This window comes from Falco peregrinus, chromosome 1 (assembly GCF_023634155.1).
Source record: "Falco peregrinus isolate bFalPer1 chromosome 1, bFalPer1.pri, whole genome shotgun sequence".
In the NCBI taxonomy this organism is placed as follows: domain Eukaryota; kingdom Metazoa; phylum Chordata; class Aves; order Falconiformes; family Falconidae; genus Falco; species Falco peregrinus.
Window position 1 is genome coordinate 5,955,341 of NC_073721.1, and position 21,832 is coordinate 5,977,172.

Consider the following 21,832-nt stretch of genomic DNA (forward strand, 5'->3'; position numbering starts at 1 on the left):
TCATTAAAAAAAACCAGTTTAAATTTTGAGTAGCTCTTGAGCTTGGTGCTGTTAAACATCGTTTAATCATGAAAAGCAATCCTGTTTAGATATTACAGTGTTGAAGTACCCAGATTTATCTGATATTGTTTACTCACCAGGGTAGCACAGGTATTTTGGACGTTTAGGATTATTAACACGGAGGCTCTGTAATAAATCTGCAACACAGCGCTGCTCAGGAATAGCCCTTCTCCTAACGATTCAGAAGCATTTGAGCCATCTTCCATTAGTATGGTGGAGTGCCCAGGAGCCACTGCTGCAGTGAGGAGTGAAGGAGGTGTCTACAAGTTAAAAATAGCCCTTGTCATGTAAATGGGTGTGCGCCACCTGGAAGTGCAGGTAGCCAGCCTAGCTTTTAACGTCAGGACTTGTTCTGCTGCTCTCTCTTTGTCCGCAGGTACCACTGGTGACTATCCTCTGTGTGGAGCTGGAACTGTATTAGCTGTGGTGCCTTTGACTAAATGTTGCTCTCAGTTAAAAGAGAGCCTGATATGCCTTGAAGCTTTGGAGTATTTGGAGAATATCCTATGGTTTAAACGTGTTGTGGATAGGACTTTCAAAATTGCTGAGGGGATGTTTTGGGGATATTGTTTCCATTGACTTTTTTCAAATCCCGCTTTAGGAAGTTGGGGAAGATAAATTTCAGGGGAACAGGCAAGATGAGACTACCAGATGAGCTGCTAAAATTAAGAGGATTTGTATAGTCAAGTAAAAGTGGGACCGTGTACAAAAGAAACAACTGCTGACTTGCTTATAGGGAATCTGAATAGATGTTCTCTGCATCCAGAGCTAACACTCAAACATGAAATTGTGCAATTGTAATTGCACAGTTGTAATTTATTTCTTTTGCATGTTGAGCAGTACTAGTCCAGAGCATGGCCTTCGGCAAACCTGCAAGAAAAAAAACTTGTGTTTTTATGTTTGGATTTATGCTATGTTCTGTTATGTTTTTATGCTGCTCTTGAAATGCAAATAAGGGACCTGAAAAAAGCTACAGATAATCAAGAAAATATTAAACCCAAGAAACCCCCTTTGCAACTAAATATACATGCTCATACCTTTTCCCAAGGCTGTATATCTTACATGGAGCCTTTCCCATGCAGACTTTAGTGCTAAGCTGGACAATGGGAATTGCTTAAATTGCTCTGCATCTTGGTTATGTGCAGAATACAGCCAGGAAGGTTTGATGTGCTGCGGTTGCTGAAAGTGGAAACAATGAGAAAATGATGCTAGTCTTGGATTCTGCTTTTTAGCGAGAAAAGGCTAATTTCAGCTTTTCATTTGAGGTTCTGGCAAAAGGTGATACATTTCCCCTTTGTACTTTATAATAGATTACATGACAAGACTTTTCTGTAATGAGTTTGAAGAGTAGTTAATTATTTTTGAGATTGCGTTACACGCGTGTTAGGTTTGTGTGGTACTCCCCAGCACTCTTAGCACTGAGACCATCACTCTGCTTCTTTGGGCAGCTGATGGAGATTCTGACTTGAGCAGAAATGGTCAAGATTTGGTGCCTGGAACTAAAGGTTCAAACCCCTAAGGTGATGGCCTGTAGTTTCTCATCATACTCATGAAATCACAAAGGGCAGCACAATAATTTTAGGGGGATTGGTGTGGCTGCTCAAGGTTGGGGGTGTTCCCTCCCTCCCTGGCTACCAAGTCTTTGTGCAGAAGACATACTGATGCTTTTCTGTTTCTTGCTCTGTCCTGTATCTAAAGATAAATCCTATGGTGACTGTTGTATAAAGAAGCCCTCATCCTGTAAGGAGCAGACTGTGAAGAATGGGGACAAACAGGAAGAAATTGCAGGGCAGTTCCCAGCAGCAGGAGGTGGCCTTGCTGGTCTCGCTGCTGTTTACTTTGAACTTGGCATGCTCTGAGTCTTCCCTGGCTTGGCTTCCAAAAGCATAAAGCACACAGCCAAGCCCATGAGCATGTGATACTTGGCATTTTTGACGTATGTTGCGTGGTTGTGCAGCCATAACTCAACCATCACAACTATAAAGACAGGTAGGAGCAAGCAGGCTACAAGTTGTAGGAATTTTTAATCTCTGCATGAAGCCCAGACAAGTACAATTCCTTTTTCTTATGAGCAGCCTTCTTCCTTTAACCAGGGGGTGAGACACATCAGCCCAGCTGCTTTGCAGCCATCAAAGCCATGCTGAAATAGTTTGTGCACCTTACCCCATGCTAGCCAACACACTGATGTAGCAGGGGACCTCACGAGGTTTGCCTCCACTGGTTTCTTCTGGGTGTGATGAGGCCCCTGTGTCTGTAGCCAGGGCTAAATGCTGCTTGGGGGCAGTTACCTCAAGGAGTTGCAGTTCTGTAATTGCTCATCTGCCAGAGAGCATTACACAAGGCAGATAGGTGTAATCACGTGGGGATAACTTTTAGGAGCATTTACAGAGCTTTTTTCTTGGCCAGGGGGTCCTGCAAGAGGTGAAACACTCTGCTGCTCATCAGAATTATTTATTTTTCTAAGCCTTCAAAGCTTAGGAAAACAAGCTAGCGCAGTGTAATTTTTTCCCTTACCCATGATCACATTGGCAAGTGTTTCAATTGGAGGAGATTCACTTTTTTTTTTACGATCTTAGTGTATGTAACGCTCAATAGGAGTTGACATGATGCTGGAGGTCGATGCCTGAGCAGGTCAGTGTGGCTGGAAGCTCTACACATGCTAGAGTACCAGACATGTATTATGTGGCAACGCGTACTTCATTTTGCAAATGTTCAGTTCCATGGCGAAAGAATTCTTCTAATTTCCCCCTCCCCCTAGTCTGGTTTCATCTCTTATACCCATCAGATGACTAGGTCCTTATAGAAATAAGGATAACAGGGTTAAAGAAGGTGCCAGGAAAAAATACATCAATTTATTTTGGAGAGTCTGACGCTTAACGTTTAGTGGAAGGCACTGCTTTCAAGTAGAGCAGCCTGGGAGCTTGTTGTAAAGGAACAAGTGAAGACTTAGAATCTGCCACACTTGTGTTTGTAACTGTCATGGGTATCTCTTTGATGCTATGTGTTTGATGATGTTAGTCCTAGATCTTTCTCATCAGATTTGAACAATTAATGTCTTCATACGTTAGAGAGGGGGAAATGATTTCTGCTCTTTTTGGAGTGTTGTAGAGTGACAAGTTGTGTGGTTTTGGGTGTTGGTGTGGTGGTGTTTGGTTTGGTTTTTTTTTTTTAGTGTTTTAAAATTATAAAAGGAACTGCAGTAATTTGGAAAGGAAGGTCTGTTATGAGAACAGAGACTTCCTGATGATGCCTGGCGGAGGCAGAGCTGGGCAGAGCTGACAGCTAGCTGGTGGAAACGCAGGACAAATAGGACAGCAGGAATCCGGTGACTTTGGAGGAGCAGATGGAGGAATTGCAAACACTGTTTTGTCCCCCTTTGTATAAACAGACGTGCTTGGCCTTTGTGGATTTGGTTTGGTGTTAGCTAACAGGAGGTAGTCACCATGGCCAGGATGACTTTTAGCATTTCTAAACCGGTGGCCGTTTCTTTTGTAGGCTGCATTTATCATCTATGGTCAGAAGAGGACACGCAACTACTCTTAATATTAGCTTGTCAACTTCAGTTGAGGGAAGAGCCCATCAGCTTGTACCTGGGAGGTGGGAAGGAAGGTTGCAAACCTGACTGAAGATACCTGGGCTTCCTGAGCCGGCACAGAGGCTGTGTCCTGGCGGGAGCGTAAAGGCTTGGGTTTGACTCGCACAGTCATGGGATGGGGCTGTTCAGCTTCAGGCTTAGTTCAACAGCCCCGTTCCACGTTGCTCATCCAGTGTGGTCTTGCTGGATCTTCCTCAATGAAAACCAAGGAAGAGGTAGGAGAAGCAGGAGGAGCGGTAGGGGTTGGCAGCCTGGCATCCCCTGTGGGGACATTCAGTGTTGCAATGAACCTCTTGGATTCTTGACAGGTCAGGTCTGTTGACCCTTCTGGGCACGCTGTGGTGAGTGTTTAGTTATTTACTAAAGCCTTTTGAAGCGAAAGTGGCTTGATGGGGGCTGAGGCTTTTGTGTTACGGAGAGTTGTGTGAGAATCTTTGCTGGGGTTAGCTATTAGCTGATTGTTTAATTATTTGGCTCTGTAACTCAGTAACTAAATGCCTTAAGCCTTAAGATAAGCAGCTCTTTGTTAATATTTTAATAAATGGAGACAAATAATACTATAATAATAATTTTAAACCTAAGGAAATATAAATCTCTCATTTCAGTGACCGAATCTTGAATGAAGCATGATTTGGAATGTAATTGCATGTATCATAAGTATCTGAAACAGAGCATTCAGGGTGTCCCCAGACCTCTGTTGTGGTCGTGGCTTTTATACAAACAGCATTTACTCCATTTGATGGCTGGATGGCATAAACCGTGCTGTGAGACCATATGAGCAGGCAAAGAAAAAGTTCACATCTGTTTACTCAACAGCAGCTTGGTTTTCCATGGCAGTATCGTTCAATGGCTCCACCTATAAAGTATAACTACATTGTGTGCACCACTCTTACAAAGGAGGATGTAGCTGAGAGCAGACAGTGGCAGAAGCAACGTGCCCTCCCTTGTCCCCCGGTGTTCAAGAACACCACCAGAAATTTTGCACGTGCCTTTGTTGCTTGTTTGTTTGTTAAGGGGTGATAGGCAGGTGTTATTCACATCAGGTAATGCCCCTTCGCAGTAGGAACTATGCCACAATTATAGGATTTGCAGAAGAACGTTCTTAGAAAGTAATCCTGTGCCGCCTTGCCTTAGCCGTGCAGAGCCTGCCCAGCGAAGGGCTGATTTACAGCTTTCGGTGGTGGCTGAAGGATACGGTTTCAAGGCAGGAGTTCAGGGAGAGCTGGAGGAGCGTGGATGTGATACCAGATCGTCAAGCCTTGCTTTGTGCTGCAGGCTCTGCAGGGCTATCTCCTCCTCCCATCTAGCTATTTGGCGAAGGGAAAATTCAGAAGGGTGCTGCTGAAAAAACTGGCGGATGGGTGCTAGTGAGGGCTGAGCAAACTTGCAGCCGTATCTCTCTGGTACCATCAAAAGACATGGGAGTGGGGAAAGAATCCTGATGTCAGCCTCGGGGGAACCATTGATTTGATGGCACAGCATGTACATGAGTTCAAAATTTGTCCCTGAGTTTCAGAACAGTGCAAAAATCCTTGTGCAGTATCCTGGAGAGAGAGTTAACTTTGCAGCGTAGGTTGTTTATGTGCTGCCGGGAATTTTTTAACAGTTTAAACTGGTTGATTTTAGCAGTGAGGCTGTTGGGTGGACTTGTGCCTCAGAATCCCACCTGTTCTCTGTTTGCTTTTGGGCACCATTTCAAACCCACACTGGAAAAAGTTTATAGGCAAACATTATAAAAAGTGACAGTCTTAAGTGCTGCTACATTCTAGTTTGGCAACACAAAGGCTTACCTGAAATAACTCACTGTTTCCAAACATGACTTCATTATTTCATGATACTTTGTGCTGTATCTTCCCTGATACTCTAGAGAGACACAAATGGGAGAGGATAATATTTACCAAATGCTAATACATATTTGAAACTTGTTTTTCTTCAGTATGCTCGTCATTTTCCTTGCAAAATGATTTTTTTGGGGTCATTTTGAAATCAATTGCAGCTTTTTGAATTTGGATGTGCATTTGCGTTGACTCGGTGTAAATTTGGGGACAGTAGTTCAGAAAGAGATGCAATCAAAGAGGGAAGGTAGAAAATTACTTTCCTTGTGTTGGTATGGGAACAACAGATCTGCCCAGGAGGATGCCGTAACCTGTGTGACCATCCTTCGAGGTTCCTGGCACTCGTCAGCAAAAACCACTAATGCACTTAAAGGAGGGTTGGGTGATCTTCACCCATGGTGGCTTTTAAAAAGTTTAAAGACATTTTTAGACTCCAGTATATTGTTGGCACAGTTAAACTCTGTAAATGCGGGTAGAGCATTACAAAGAAGTCTTAAAAACTTCAAAGTAAATTAGCTAGCTGGCTTCAGTTACCTTTTTGAAAAATTATTTGACAGTTGAATCTGAATTAAAAAGAAAAATCTCAAGCAGACTCAAATATAGTCATTACTGTTACAAAATACACGTAGAAAGGAACCCATGCTCCTTTTGGAAATTAGGTTTCTAACAGCATAGTGTAGTACTCAGCGAAACACCTGATCTGTGGATTTGTGACTGTATCAGGAAGACTGAGTTAGTTGGAGGAGTATAAAGCTGTATTTGTAGCTTGTCCTAGACTTTGAGATGGAACTTTGCATACTAGAAAGTTTAGAGACCTTGCTATAAAATCAAAATCCAAGAATCTTTACAGTCTCTGTAATTGGTCTTGTTTAAGTGGTTTTAGGTGCTTTTCCTGGCTACCATCTTGGTGTGATGCGTGTGTCAAATCTGTTTGAAAAAAGCTTGTTTACCCTGGGGAAGAAGCCAGGAGAAGCTTTACTTGCTTTGCAAGGGCACATCCCTGGGTCTGTTCTCCCTTTGCTTCAGGCAAACTTCCACTGAGCTCCCTGAAATTACATGAGTCCAGGATGACTGGGAGGAGACACTGGGCACGCTATTTTCAAGTACATCAGTATAACCCAATATTTAAACGCCCGAGTGTCCCGCTGTGGTGGCCACTTCTGTGACTCGTAGAATCATAGACTGTCTCCAGTTGGAAGGGACCCATAAGGGATCATCGAGTCCAACTCCCTGCTCCTTGCAGGACTACCGAAAACTAAACTACTGACAGAGCTTCAGCGCTTCCAAACTCCCATCCACTGGCCAGCTCAGATGTGACGCCTGTTTCAGACTTCTTTGTTGAAAGTGTGATACGAATAACAACAACACCATTCCCCGAGGATGAGGAACATGGGTTTCAGGGTTTCGGTATTCTTAGAAGCAGGGGTGGACACTGAGGAGGCACCTACTTTAATATTCCCTGAGACTCCCCAACAAACCAAAAGAGGCGTGTGTTTTATTTATGTATACGCACAGTGGTGCACAACTGGTGCCTGCGCAGGGAAGGATGTGTGCCGGGGAGCAGCTGTCTGCGTGGTGTGACCCTCCTCATGAGCAAACAGAAGGTGCCATCGTGTTTCTTTATTTACGGTTCACACTGGCCTTGGCGAGGCCAAGAGGCTCGTGGGAGAGGGATGCTGTGGTTGCAGGGAAAAGCCAGTTAACAAAAGCAGTCCCTATATCTGGCACAGCTCGAGTGCGTCATAGGTGTGCCGAGCCATCCCGCTGCCCCCTGCAGAGATGCTCCCGAGTGCCCAGGCTGCGGTTCCCTCCCCCCTGCTGAGAACCAGCCTTGGAAAGGGGCAATGAAGCTCTAGTAACTATAGGCAGATGTAGTTTTCCAAGGATGTTTTTTTGGAAAGAGGCTGTGGTTTGACATTCTTCTCATTATTTGGTTACAAAAGGGAACTGATGGATGAGCCGTTCTTCTTTTGAACTTGTGTACGCTGCGACTTGGAAAGCTTTGCTTGTGTTCCCAGGTTTCTGCTGTATTCTGCTCAGGAGAGGCTGTGAAATAAGAAATGAAGCAAAAAAAAAAAAGAAAAAGTTACTGTCATTGGGAGCGGAGTAGGCAGTGTAGACGTCCAAGTGTAGAGGCTTGAGAAAGGGTGCAGGGAGAAAAATAAGAACATTGTATGTGCTGTGTATAGGAACTCATGTTTATTAACTTAGTTTTAGCAAGGGTTTTTTTGACCGTCCTGTTCTTCCAACACAGCTCCCTTCAGTTTGTTTTTTTTTTTTTTTTTTAAAAAGAAGCAACGTATAAAATAAGATGAATCATAAAATTGTTTGAATCATAGGCTCAAATGCTAAGATATAAAACTGAATTTGCTTTTTGAACTCCTCCTGCCTTCTCCAAAATCTTTGAAGCCCCCAGGTGCAGCATCACTCATCTCCCCAGAGTTGGCTCGCTGTGGCCAGTAAGAAGGGTTGTGCCCTTGCACGGCACTCGGAACAAGGCACGTGTCAAGACACCGATCCAAAGGGAGCGAGCTTTGTTTGTGGTTAACTTCTTGAAACTAAAGCCTACCCCATACCTGCATGTGGTTCAGTTTTATGAGACAAGTTGCTGGGCTAATCTGGATGAAACTTTTTTTTTTTTTTAACATAACTTGATTTCTGTGGATGAAAAGGGCCTTCACTGACTTTTGTTGGAAATTCTCTCCTTTCCGTTCTCTTTCTTCTTTTTCCTCCTTCCCTTCCACCTTCGCAGAGCCACCAACCAAATACCAAATCTCTCAGCCAGATGTATATTCAGCACTTCCAGGAGAACCGCTTGAGTTGCGCTGTCAATTGAGAGACGCCGTCATGATCAGTTGGACTAAGGATGGGGTCCCTTTGGGGCCCGACAATAGGACAGTGATTATTGGGGAGTACTTACAAATTAAGGATGCTACACCCAGAGATTCAGGCCTCTATGCTTGCACTGCTGCTAGGACCCTAGACAGTGATACTCTGTACTTCATTGTAAATGTTACAGGTGAGTGAGTTAAACATAGGTTTTTGCATGTAGAAGCTGTAAAATGTCATATAAAGACACGTTATGATATAATGTGAAATGGTCCACTCGGGCACAGCCAGTTGAGCTGAGTTCTGTAGTTATTTCAGGTATTTTCCTCCTTGTCTTGACCCTGAAATGGACTCAGTTTGTATATACTCTTTTTACTTCACGGGATCTATAGTGATTAACAGCTGCTGAAGAGCTCTCTGTGCTATGCCGCTGTGACAGGATTAAATTATACAGAGTTGCTGTGATGGTGATAAAGCCGGTAGAAAGAATACAAGCTCTGCCCGCCCCCCCCCCCCCCCGCCCCGCATCAGAAGAAGAAAAGGGGTGTCCTACATCCTTTAAGTTTAGAGATAGCTCACTCTGGAGACACTCAGTTCCGTTCAACTGAATGTCTTTAAGAAAAATAAAAACTGTAAGCGGAAAGAGACTTTTGGAGTTAGCAAGCTCCCTTTGGAAACTTCGTAGCACTTCAGGATTGTTAGCTAGTTTTGTTAGCATTTTATAAGAATGACACACATGCTGTGGCTGGATTTTCTTTTTCTACAGCTTCTGCACAGCTAACATAACATCTGTTCTCCTTGATAGATATTCTGTGATGTAGCATATTGGTTTATTTGTCTGTAAAAATAGGCTGGTTTAAAGACTTGATTATTTTTGATGTGCAGATGCCCTTTCCTCTGGGGATGATGAAGATGACAATGATGGGTCCGAGGACTTTGTGAATGACAGCAACCAGATGAGTAAGTAACGGCGATCTGCCAGAAGTCACTAGCAAGATCCACGTGGAAAATAATGTCCCGTCTTTTGCGCTCCTGCCTTCAGAGCTTCTTGATTGTTACTGCATGGGCTGTCAAATAGCGGTATCTTTGTCTTTCTCCATTTTTCTGTTTCACATAGTTCGTAACTTGGAAAAGAAAAAGAAAAATAAACTAATATTCCTCTAAACATGCTTTACTGGTCTGTACTTTCTTTCTCCCTTCTTGCTAGCATTTCTGCAGTTTCCTTTCTTACTGAACTGAAGTTCAGTCTTTGTCTGATTTAGACTCTCACAGATGAACTAACTTTCCCTGAATCTGAGCTGCAATTTAACAGAAGAAACAAAGATCCAACTCACTTTGTTAAAAGGTGGTATGGAAACTTTAAAAATAAAATTTAGTTGTAATGAGGTAAATCCTTCAAGCCTTAATCTCGGCAGAAATCTCCCCAGGAAGAATGAATTTGGACACAATGAGGTTCTTTTATCTGCAAAGGACCTCAAGGTTTGTTGCAAAGAAAGCAATCCAGCACTAAAACCACATTTTTATGTTACTTATGCATGATGAAAATGGGCTAAAAGAGTCTTAAACCTATCTGAATGTTAAACTTCAGCCCCTTTAGAGAATTTGGAAAGCTATTAATAGGTTCTAAATAGAGCAGTTGCTAAGAAAAAAAAAAAAAAGGTAAAATTCATATTGGTTCCTTATGCCCCTATGCACTGTTGCAAAATCCCCTCGGTGACTGGTAGTTTGCTAACGCTCGTGCTGTGTAAAGTCAATAACACACAGAACACAGAAATCCTTCATGGGAGGTGTCAGCTAGTTACCAAACGTGGTAGCCAGGTAGTATATTTGCTCCTCAGCCTGGTTGGTAATGGGCAGCTATACTGTATGCTTGAAACACTCATGCAGATGATAAAGCATGGGCCTGATTTCAGCTCCCCTAGTTAGTTACTGTTGTATATGACTGCCCCGGTCTGAAGCTGTGAAACATTAGATGCTATTTAAAGTGATATAAGTTCTGAGCTGCCTGTTTGGCCCCTGCCATCTGTTAGTGTGATTAACCCGGGCTGATTCACAGGTGCAGCTTGAAGTGGCTGAGATTAGGCAGCTGGAGGCTGCTTTGACAAAGGAATGTGGTGGCCAAGATAATTGGCCAGTTTGGAAAAGGGACACTGCTCTTAAAAGAAGTTGTCTAGGGAAAACCCACCAACCCAGGCAATGCTAGTGTTCCCCTGAAAAGGACTCGTGGGTAGAAATTCCTTTTAGGAAATGCCCCTCTGTCTGTTATTGCTGTAGAGGTTTATTGGTGTTGGTCAGAAAAAGGCTTGCGATATTTTTGGTGTGTTAGCAAAGACTGCTTCTGGACTGTGCTGGTGGCTTTGGTGATTCATAGTGAGCACAGATAGCTTTGGAGATATATATATTTATATATATGTAAAAATATTTTTTATACATATTTTGTGCCTATAGCAAGGAGAAAAAAAGCAAAGGGCCTGATCTCAAGGCAGCTGTGCTCTGTAACAGGGTGGTAACCATTCCCACCCTTTCATGCAACAGGGAGATGTACCCAGTGGTGTCCCCTGTAGCACCAGTGATGCTCGTGTAATATGAGCTATCATTTTAAGCTGCTGCTAATCAATCTTGATTCAGGAGCTGGTGAAAGGCCATTGACAATTTCCGTCTGCCAGGGATGGGGTGTGTACTTCAGCGGGGGTCAACCACACTTTCCCTGCTCAAAGTGAAAGACGCCTCCAGAGCGTGAACGTTTAAACATCTCGGATGGCAGGGAGAGTGCAAACTCTTGCCGTGTAGAAGGAAGGAAACTGCAAGTAGAGAGATTGCTCCCAAGCAGAGCCTTGTACAAACAAGTCCTCATGAGATCGCCCTTTGCAAGGTGCCTGCAAACTGCTGGGGCTTCTTGCAGGCTGTGGATGGGAGCAGGGAGCGGCGCAGCCTTCCTCCTGGTCTGTGAACGCTGGGTGGGAAGAGCTGTAACCGGGAGAACAGTCGTGGCAACGCATCCCTGCAAGCAGTCTGTTTTCAATGAAAAGTTGCATCATAGTAACTCGGTTGGATTAATGCAATGTTGCTGAAAGAGGGTTGTGATTTGGCAAGATCAGAGCTGGATGAAAATTAGGGGTGGGACTTGGTGCGGTGCTTTTGCAAACCACTGAAGCTTGTGGATCTAGTGTCTTCTAAGCCTTCCCGTCAGTATTCCTCTTCTAGATTTTATACCGCATCCAAAAGGCCACGTCTAAGTCAAGATGCGGTGTTGCAAGACAGGTTGAGAAGTGAGTGAGGAGCGGAGGGGTACGCTATGTCCGCCCTGAGCGTGCCACGTGGCAGACAGCGGTGTGCAACGGTCCGGTGTCCTCTTCTACCTTCTCCTGCCTGTGATGGGCAAAGCCTGGGAAAGTCCAAGACCTCACTGGAGCCCCTGGCTGCTGCTCTTTGAGAGAAGTTTTGAAGGGTTTCCTGCACCATGGTTTGAGCTTTGCAGATCTAAAACAATTTAACTGATAATTTACATACAAATTACAGCTGCGATCATTAAGGATAAGCAATGGAAATTGGCCTGGTTATGCCTTTACTGATGGAAACAAAAGGCCATAGTCTTCAAAGGTTGTTGCTTTTTGATGAAACAATTCTGATAAAGTCCAGCTGTCCTGGCATGTTAATTATGATGTGATGAGGCAGGAAATGGCTGTAGTGCCTTCCACAGGAAACTGAACCTTGGCATTCCCATTCCTGCATATTTAAAACTAAAGCAAACCTTTTAGAGCTGTTTTATTTATGATGCTGAGTATTCTTTTAAGCTTTTTTGATTTTCTTTGCCTGGGTTACAAATATATTTTTCGGAGGCCAAGGTTTTCAAACACAGGCAGAGAGGCTGTTGAGGGAATTGAGTGTCCTTTTCGAGGCTGCCCAGAAAATACAACTGCTCTTGGAGCCGGCGAAGGCTGTACGTGGCTCAGTAGCCGTGAGGAGCAACTCGTCCTCGGGAGAGGCGGGCGCTCGTGTGTACACATGTGCGTTTGACCATTTGCCCTGTGTGTATTTTTAAGTAAAAGGCATGCATAGCAGATTTCACTCTGCGTTTGGTGTCCTTTTAGCTTGACAGATATTTTAACTGTCTGAAAAAACACTGTGGTAGATTTGTTCCAGACTGCATCCTGAATAGCTTTTTATTACTTCCAGCTTTTGTTGAAGGGATTAGTGCTTGTGGGGAAGGTGCAGGATTGGTTCCACTGCAAAATAGTCTTCTCTCTCGACAAAATGGCTTTGTTGGCAATTCAGTTTTCCCCTTTGTTGCCTTAAAGAGCTGCCGTAGCTTGGTTCTGGAGGGTCGCCTCCAAGGATGTTGATCTGGGACTTCATTTTACAAAGCTGCAGGCTGATCGCCATCAGTTCCTAGTGACAGCGCTGGGGAAAACAGTGCTGGTACTTGTTGCCTCATCCTCATCATGATTTTGGGAGGTAGCCCTAACTTAAGGGGTTTCTATAATCCTGATTTAGTGCTGGTAAGGCAACAGCTGTTGTGATGGTTGTGCTGAGGTCCACCAACAGTAATTTATTCTGGAGACCCCTGGGTACCCCTGAAGATACTGCTATTCTGCCCAGAATTCTAGTCAGGCGACTGGAAGCTTTATGACTTTTTTTCCTTATCACCCTTTAAACAATTTTGTCTGGGCCAAGCAATGGTAAATTGGCACCAAGAACAAATAAGTATCTAAATGTAATCCACATGCTGTTCTTTTCATGCCTTGAAGAATTTCAGAAAGGATGAAACAAGGTTCAAATTCATCAAATCCTGTAGAGTGGAAACCCACTCAAGGGAGCAGCAAAAATTGGATGTTGCCTAGAAGTGTTTTTTAATTAAAGGTCAAATACAATAGTACTGAAAACCATGGAGGGGTTTGATGTGGTCATTTCAGGTGCATTATTGCCTGCTGAACGTGCTTGTCAGGCAGGCTTGGAGTTGACTACTTTTGTATTTCTTTGTGTCAGATAAGTTGAAATAAAAATTGAGGAGTCCTGAAGTGGTCCCCAGGGCTGCCTAATTTCAATTTCACATACAGGAGATTTGCCTGATTAGATGTAATGTATTTGCAGTGGAGTGCAGTGTGGGTCAGCAGGATATTTTCTTCACTAATGAGAGCTCTAAAAGCAGTCAGGAATTCCCACCCATTCCCCTGCTGCTCGTTACTTCTATGTGCCGGAGTCTGCCCTGTTGTTGCTGTGAACTTTTCACAGCGGTGCTACCTACTTCCACCTGTCCTGTTAGCAAAGTTGGGATGGGATAGACGCCGTCTGTAGAAGTTGTCGGCGCTTGGTGGTCTATACTCGTTAACTACGTTCATTATTGGTTTTAGTGAATCTGGATGTTTTTCCTCTCAAGACAAATAGAAGCAGTCAAAGGTGCTTTTAGGTGTTGATGATTTAATCTATAAAGAGAAATGCTGTATGTTAATCGGATCAGTTGCTGTATGAAAGCACAAAATGAGGGTGAGTGTCACGGTTTCTGGATGTTGCTGCCTTTTTTTCTTTTCCCTTAAACATACTGAGGAGCTGCCAATGTATGTTATTACTACCTAGTGAAAAATGGTAGGATGTCTTGAAGCGTTTTCAGACAGTGTTTTCAACATGTGACGTCCGCATGTTTTCCTCCAAGCTCCCCTGTAATTCAGGAGCATTGCAGGTTACGCGGAGGGTTGTGTGAGGGGAAGCTTTCCGAGCAGAGTCCTTTTTCCCAGCCTGGGGAGTTTCCATTCCCCCTCTCCCTGTGGCACAGAACTGAGCTGCTTCTCTTTGTTCCTGCCTGCATCCTCCTGGCCTCTTCTCTGCTCCCACCTCTTCTGTAGAGCAAAGTTTTAGCTCCCTGGGTGTTTATGTATACGAGTCTTAATTGGATCACTTCTCTTCCAGGAGCAGAGTTTTTTAAAGGGTGAGGATTGATGGAAAGGAGGGATATACGCAGGAAAACCAGAGGGTGAGCTGCACTGTAATGCAGTAGGAACCTGGCCGCAGGAACTAGCCTTGTTTGGGGCACTGTTGATGGTTCGATCTTGACCAGTTCCAATGCCCTGGTCACGGGCTGCACCCTGATGGGAGCTTCTCCAGAGCTGGGTCCATCCAGCTTGTGCTCTGCAGAGCAGCATCGCCATGGGCAAGCTGCGGAGCCTGTGGTTCGGAGGTTGTGCGTGCCAGTGACTGCATGCAAGCTTTTTATGTTCCGTAGGTGTGAGAAGGTGCGTGCGGTGGATGTGATGAGAAGTGACCATGCTGGCTGGTCACAGTGTTGCTGGGTCAGCATTGTCCATTTGGGGCCAAATTTAGGCACTCTGCTCTGGCTGAGATACCAGTGTGGCTGGTTCGGATGGTCGATTGGCTTTGCCCTGCCACAGTTTACTTTGACTTTGTGGCAATTGTGGGTAGGGCCCACCAGCGGTCACCTTACGTTGCCTTGTGGAAGATGTTTAGGGGTCCAGAGAAAATATCCTTTCAATACATCAGTACCAACATGGAATGCCATCTTTGCCTGGGATACTTGTAATTTGGTCGTTGGATGTAGTAGTTAATTCCTTTGGTTGGCTTTGTTTAAAGTCTTCTGTTGTTTTAACGTGATCTGGTTTTAGCAAATAATGTTACAGCGATTTTTCCTTCCATCCTTAATTCACTTTAGTCTGTGTAACAATTTCTAAGTGTTGCAGTTAAATTTTCAATAGTTACCTGATTTTCTATTTTGATTACATGCACAAATTTGCTTTGCTTTTCTGCTTCATTAATTTTAACACTAATTGCCACTTCGGGCAAAAAAAAAAACCCAACCCACTTATCGTTCTTAGCATCATTATATGACTGACTTTTAGAATGTTTTCTTTATACTGAGAGAGACATTGTTAAAGGAGTTATTCCTGTATTTTCTATCCAGCTGTATTTTTATTTAGGGAGGGGGGGTAGCAGGATTTCTGAGTTTGCACTGATTGTAAGAACTGCTATAAATATTTGCGGAACGGAAGACTTTATTTATAGTGGAGTGTTAGGCTGCTAATGAAGGAAATGAAACAGGGCAGAGAGAAATAGAGTTATTTTTCTGGACCCCTCTAGTCCTAAAAATTCCACACTAATCTGATTTGCTTCAGGAAAACTCCATTGTAAAAGAAATTAATGTTTCCTACTATTAAGCAGATCTTGAATCTTTAACTTTTTTAAACTGTTATGGTGAGACAACTGAAGCGATGCCATGAAGATACTGTGCGATGTAGCCAAAGCGACACATGGATCCAGAGCGTGGGATAACCTTGGATATGGATCTATCTATCCAACTGTACTTGTTGGAGGGTAAAACCAGATGGGCAGTTGTATGTTTTGTTCTGCTGTGTATGCTGTACTGGTATGTGACAAACGCTTGAGAACCTGGATGAGAGAAGGGTTTTCCATGTGCTCCTCCTGCTCCTTGTGTGGGCCAGGGCATGGCAAGGGGTGAGCAAGAGCCAGGAGAACCTTGCCAGGAGACAGTGCAAGTGGTGACTCGGTAAATATGGGCTGAGGGAGACGCTCTCATTTTTTGCCACGGTGTTGGATGTCACTGAGCATTTAGGCTTCGGTGGGCTTATGAGGCTGGGAAATCCTGGCGGAATGATAAATGCTATCGCTGAGTTTTGCTGATCCATATTTACTCATTTGATTTCTTCCTCTTTGGTTAAGATTTCAGAAATATATTCCATTTATAAATGTATTCTAGTGTGTTTTGCGACAGTAACAGCACAGTTCACCCTGTCACTGTACGCTGTAAGCTTTAGCGTGCTGCCGGGTAGGTATGTTTGGTCTCCTCCTTCTCATAAATGAGGAAGGGTTAAGTCTGATGCTTCCAACAGGTCTTCCAACTTGGTCTGTCTGGCTGCACAGCTGAGGTCCAAGAATTCCGAGTTTGCTGCGCACTCACAGTAACTCAACTTGAGGTCAAAGGCATCTGATCATTTGAGTCTGCTGAAAACCCGGTCCCTCTGTCTTACTTGACATACACAAAACAAAGGATATCTGTGGTTAATTATTGGAATTTTGTCATAAATTATGTACTCAAAGCTGCAGACTGAGCTGTTTGCAAAATTCTGGTCAACACTTGCAACATGTGATTTCCAGTCGTGTACTCTTTCTGAACCACACTTAAAATGAATGTGTGCAGTGCTTTGTCTGTGGAAGGGGCTGGAAAGAGAGCTCAGTTTCCGAGTACTGATATTTCTGGATGTATCTCTTCAAAACAGGGGCGCCTTATTGGACACATACGGACAAAATGGAGAAAAGGCTACATGCGGTGCCAGCGGCGAACACTGTCAAGTTTCGTTGTCCAGCGATGGGAAACCCAACACCGACGATGCGATGGCTGAAAAATGGGAAAGAGTTTAAACAAGAGCATCGTATTGGTGGATATAAGGTAAGATCTCATGATGTGATTTCGCAATTTCAGTTCTTGACCGAGGCTGTAAAAAAAAAAAAAAGAACAAAAACAAACCAAAAAACCCCCAACTTGCTGAAGTCAACAGAAAATCTTTTAACGGCCTTGGATGAAACACAGAAGCAAAAAAAAATAAATAAAATTGTTTTCTTCTGGGGGAAGGGTAGATGTTTACTTACTGAGCACTAATTCTATATTTATTTTTTTTTTCTCAAATTCAAGCTTGTATCATAGCAGAGCAGCTAAGGATTATTTATAGAGACTTATTTGGAGAAGTAAAGACTGACTTTGCGAAGCAGAGTAAGATTATTTTGCTCTATTCATTTTCAGCTGCGTTGTTCGAAGCATGACCATCCGCTGGCGATTGTAGGCAGTTCAGTAAAGGAAGGTTTGGAAGTCAAAAGTTACTATTTTCTGTAGAGTTTATGACCTGTGAAACTGAAATGGGAAGCAGAATTTGAGGGAGAGTAACAGCAATTACTTACAAGGGTTTGTTTGAATTTTAAACAGCTTCAGATTAGATGTTTCATTTGAAATCGGTGGTTACTGATTAAGAGAGAGTTTTAGGGAGGCCAGCTAGCTCTGTGGGTTAGTGCGTGGACCTTTAACCTCCTGGTATCTGCCTAGGTCAGGTCAGAAGTCAGGATTCGGTCATCTTATCCTGCTCTTCGCAGGGAATGGGGCTGCGTGACTTTGATGGCAAATTGCTGTTCCAGCCCTACCCGCGCCATCCTGCCCACACTTCTGAGTTACCTTAACGTCTTCTGCAGACCTCACGTATGCAACACTTCAGCAGCTTTGCTCCCAAAACGAGAAGTTTCCGAGTTAGTCACCTTGTGTCACGGTTGTAAACCCCAGCCTAGAACTTCTGCTGAGGAGCTCAGAGCAATTTGTAATGGTAATTAAGACAGAAATAAGCATTAAGCTCAAGACGAGTCCTGGGGGCTGCCTCCCCCGGTACTGCGCTGCTGCCTTACCCCAGCAATCACAGTATTTTCGGGGTGCCACGTTTTGCAATGCCCTGATGGAGCCAGGGCGTATATTGCTTCGTTGTGCTGTTGACTCAAATCCTGCTTGGTACGTTTTCCAGTGCAGAGGAGGACAGCCCATAGCCGCCTTTCCTCTCTAGCTAGATTTACTGTAGAAAGTGTCAATTTTTCCAGCATTTGTGTTAGCAGAGAGCGAAGCCCAGAAAATCTCCCTGCATGAACGCTAATTATCTAAGTAGACTTTTCCATCTATGTTTGCTTACCCCATAAATTACTCTTGCTTATGAGTGTACACCTGGCAACACCTTCTGCCTTTCATAACGCTATGGAGTGTTAACGAATTGGCTACAATTCAGCGATTTTCACCTTTTTCTCAGTGCTTTTTTAAAAACCAAAAAAGCGCCAATTAAAGAAAAAAAAAAAAAAACGCAACAAACTAATCCTGTCTTGGAAAATAATAGTAACCGTTTAGGTACTAACTGGGACATTATTTGAACACTTTACATCTCATGAAGGGGAAACGTAGATATCGCTCTTGAAAACTGTGAAGGAAAATGTGTGTCTTGCAAGGCGGGATGGAGATACCTGATCTCTGGTTTGGGAGGGTGACCTTTGGTGGGCTAAGTCAGCCCACGCAGAGCTCCGTGCTGCCACTGCTAGCCTGTGTTAGGGATCTGGGTGAGCTCATTTAGACTTGTGCCCATTAAGTGGCACAAATTAAATTTTTGTTCATGTGTGTTAAACGTATACGACTTCCTAGGTATGTATGTACTCTGGGAAGAAACCACAGATGCATATTTCCGAAGCCAGCTTCAGTGTGAACTGAACTATATACCTATAATTCTAAATCATAACTTCTTACATCTCTTTAAAGGAAAAAAAGGTGGGGAGACAGCTGTGGATTTTAGACTTGCTCGTTGCTCAGAAATCCATCAAACTTTAAATGATCTGGTAGCATTTACTTGTCATTGTCATTCTGCTTACCAGATCTACCTCTATTCTAGATTCTGTCGGTGTTTTGAATAACCATCTTTTTAAGATGGAAGCTTGTTTTCTAGTGAAAGGGTGTTACAGAATGAGACCTCCAAAGCTTCTGGAGGCTGTGCCCTCTTCTTGTTAGAGAGGCAGGATGAGGTCACTGTGGTCTTATTCAAAATTATTCCGGAATAAAGAGAGAACTGTATTTTCTTGATGTCTCTACACTGACAAACTTGTAATGAAGGAATCTGCAGAAAGGATTGAGCCTTTCCATGCTGGTCTGTGTTCAGGCACATATCACAGCAACTCGTGATAATTATTGTACGCCAGCTTGTCTTCAGTCTTGCCATTGCTATATATAAAGCATTTCTGCTGGAGAGCTGCATGTTCATAATAGTTTGAGCAACTAGAATAGCTGGAACCAAACTTGGCCATACCTGCCAGTCAACAGTTGATGTAACACCATCCATCCCTTTTGGAAGAGGCAATATCCCTTGAAGACTTTAAGAACAAAGTAAAAGAAAGGAAAATGGGAAGCTTTCCAGTCACCTTCCAGCCACCTCTCTCCTGCTGTCTTGAGCTAAGAAATCTCTTCTTTGTGTTCCCTTTATCGCAATCAGATAGTGACCTGTAGCACTTTGTCCCTCTGACTGGGGAATGCCTTGAGTCAATTTGCACTCAGGCAGGCTAGCCGAAGGGTGTACGTGCTGGCCAAGATAGCTTCCAAAGTGAAATTCTTCCACTGTGACTAATTCTGGGTGGTGAATTTAAAAATTGAACCTTTTACGATTTTTCAAGATATACCCAGACTTCCTACAGCAAAGAGAAAGGGATCAGTTGTTGAATGTCTAAATCCTTTTTAGTCTTTTAATTTTTTTTTTCTCTGCCTCTAAAGTGGTGATAGCTCTTGCTTCTGCTTTAAAGATATTTTATACTTTCTTTGAGTGAATAATCTGAATCCTTTATGAGAGACCACAGGAGCCTTTACTTTTCTGTACGCCACCCAGAAAGCAAATGTACTTCTATCAGTTGTTACTGTTTAACAGGTGTGTGTTTTCACGTGCTCGTTTTGATAAGCTTCATCAGTACAGTCGTCTTGTATACATTTAAATTCAACCAGGTAAATGCGGAGTAAAGAAAGAGTTCTGATGCTATAGGAACTGTAAAAGCCTATGGCTTTTGCATGGATGTTCTGCGCTTGTTCTCTCTACCTGAGCACTACCACTATATGGCTGAACTGTGCTAATTTTGTGGGGAATCATATTTTGGTTTCTGATCTTTCTTTCAAGATTGAAATTTTTAAATTGACCCTCTTTTATAATTTTTGTTTGCCAAGTGACAACTTTTCATGACGTAACTGTTCACTGAAGACATGCATTTTAAAATTAAACAGAACTGTCCACAATTTTTTTTATGATACTCCAAAAGCAACACGTTTCATAGAAACATTCCTTGCCCTTTCCTAGATTTCTGACCAGTATTTCTTGGCATTTTGATTCCAGTGTAGTTTTCCCATCTCCAAGCTAAATCTTAAGGGTACAGTTGTATGCATTTGATGTTGATAATTTAGTTTAAAGATTGAATTGTTTAGAGAGACTGTTTGGAGGAATTGGTTAAAAAATTGGTGGACAAGATTTGTCAAAAAAAAAGCATCTCTGTAATTTGCTAGAAGCGTCCATAATTAGTCAGAAGAAAACGCTTTGAGATTATATTTATTATCTCAATCCTTTTGCAGATAAAGCACCGTTTTTGGGTATGAAGCACAGATAAAACATGAATATAGGTATTGCAAAGCTATAAAAAAAAGAAAAAGAGGTCAAAAGCAGTTATTAAACTGCGGCGGCAATGTATCTGAAGGGTTAAGCTGTGATTTGGGATACTTGGAATGTGGTTGTTCCCTGAATTTCCCTATGTCAAGAGAAGGCAATGACAAATGGGAAAGGCTGCCCTGAAGACCAGGTGACGGAGTGCGTGGAACTGTGTGGGCATGCTCCAGGATTTTTAAAGAACTCAGTATGAATTAGGGCTTCAGGGAATAAAATAGTAGTAATAACAGGGTGGTAGCTGGCAAGGGGCTAGTCAGGTTGGAGAACTGGAAAGGTCTCCTGCAACTGATGGATGTCTGGCTGCGGACACTTGTCCAGAAAGGACCCCGTGTGCCTGGTGAGGATGCTCCCACTTTCAGTGCCTTGTTGCTGCCCTCATGTTTTTTTCCTAGTGGATTAGTTCACATGAGCTTCCTAATATGTTCTGTCTGCCAGACTAACTCAAGTCATCTACTTAAACAGCTTAAATATGGACCCAGTTGGTATCACCCAGGGAAACTTAGTAGGGAATATTTGGAGAGCTGTAGCACTGGTGTCTTCAGTTAGAAGGACCCTAGTGAGCAACCGGGAGGCGGCTAATGGCTTTAACCTGCATTACCAAAGACTCCATCTGTTTGCAACTTGAGTCACAAGGGTGTGTTTTGGTTTTGGTTTTTTTTTGGGGGGTTTGGTTTGGCTTCCCCCCACAACCCCTGAAAAAAACCCCAACAAAGAAATGAGTATCACTGTAGTACATCTGTACACAGAAGGCTGGTGTAAGACCTGTGTAGTGCGGAAGCTCTGCTTTGCACCTCTTTTGAAACTAGTTTTTACATAAAGCGGTATGGTTTTGGTGCTGGTTGTCAGTAACATCACCAGTTTTGCTTCCCAAAGACAGGCTTTATGGGGCTAGGGAGTTACTGAAAAAGACCACGTTAACAAAGCCTGTATGAGCAGGGTGTCGCCAGCTGCATGGCTGTGAGTATGTGGCAGGACCGTCACGTGTCCAAGAATGAAAAGTTGGATCTGGGAGCTTTCAGCAGGAGGAGATGCTGTCATCCCCATCAAAGGGGAGTTTTTCTGGGCTTCGCAATGCTGCGCTTGTAACCAGAAAGAGTAAGTCATCAAGCTGAATCTAGTTGAATCCAGATCCATGACATAAATCTGGTTGTGTGACAACATGTCATAAATGCTTTGGGCCTCTACAGCAGTTATTTAGCTTAAACTGAAGAGGCTTAAGCGGTTTTATTATAAAGATATTATCTCTTCTCATTGGAGTTACAAGAAGGGAAAGAGCACAAATAGTT

The 21,832-nt window shown here is 43.3% G+C and overlaps 1 protein-coding gene across 12 annotated transcripts in view; it reads left to right on the top strand.

Annotated features, from left to right (window-relative positions):
* The window catches only part of FGFR2 (fibroblast growth factor receptor 2), an 87,955-nt gene that overhangs the window by 12,178 nt on the left and 53,945 nt on the right, over positions 1–21,832 (top strand). For 7 of the 12 annotated variants that reach the window (XM_055812279.1, XM_055812286.1, XM_027795491.2 and 4 more), the window contains exons 3-5: positions 8,243–8,509; positions 9,205–9,279; positions 16,563–16,732. In XM_055812279.1, coding sequence (XP_055668254.1) covers positions 8,243–8,509; positions 9,205–9,279; positions 16,563–16,732 — 512 coding nt within the window. The remainder of the gene's footprint in view (positions 1–8,242; positions 8,510–9,204; positions 9,280–16,562; positions 16,733–21,832) is intronic. The other 5 variants (XM_027795497.2, XM_027795498.2, XM_027795499.2 and 2 more) reach the window with 2 other exon arrangements.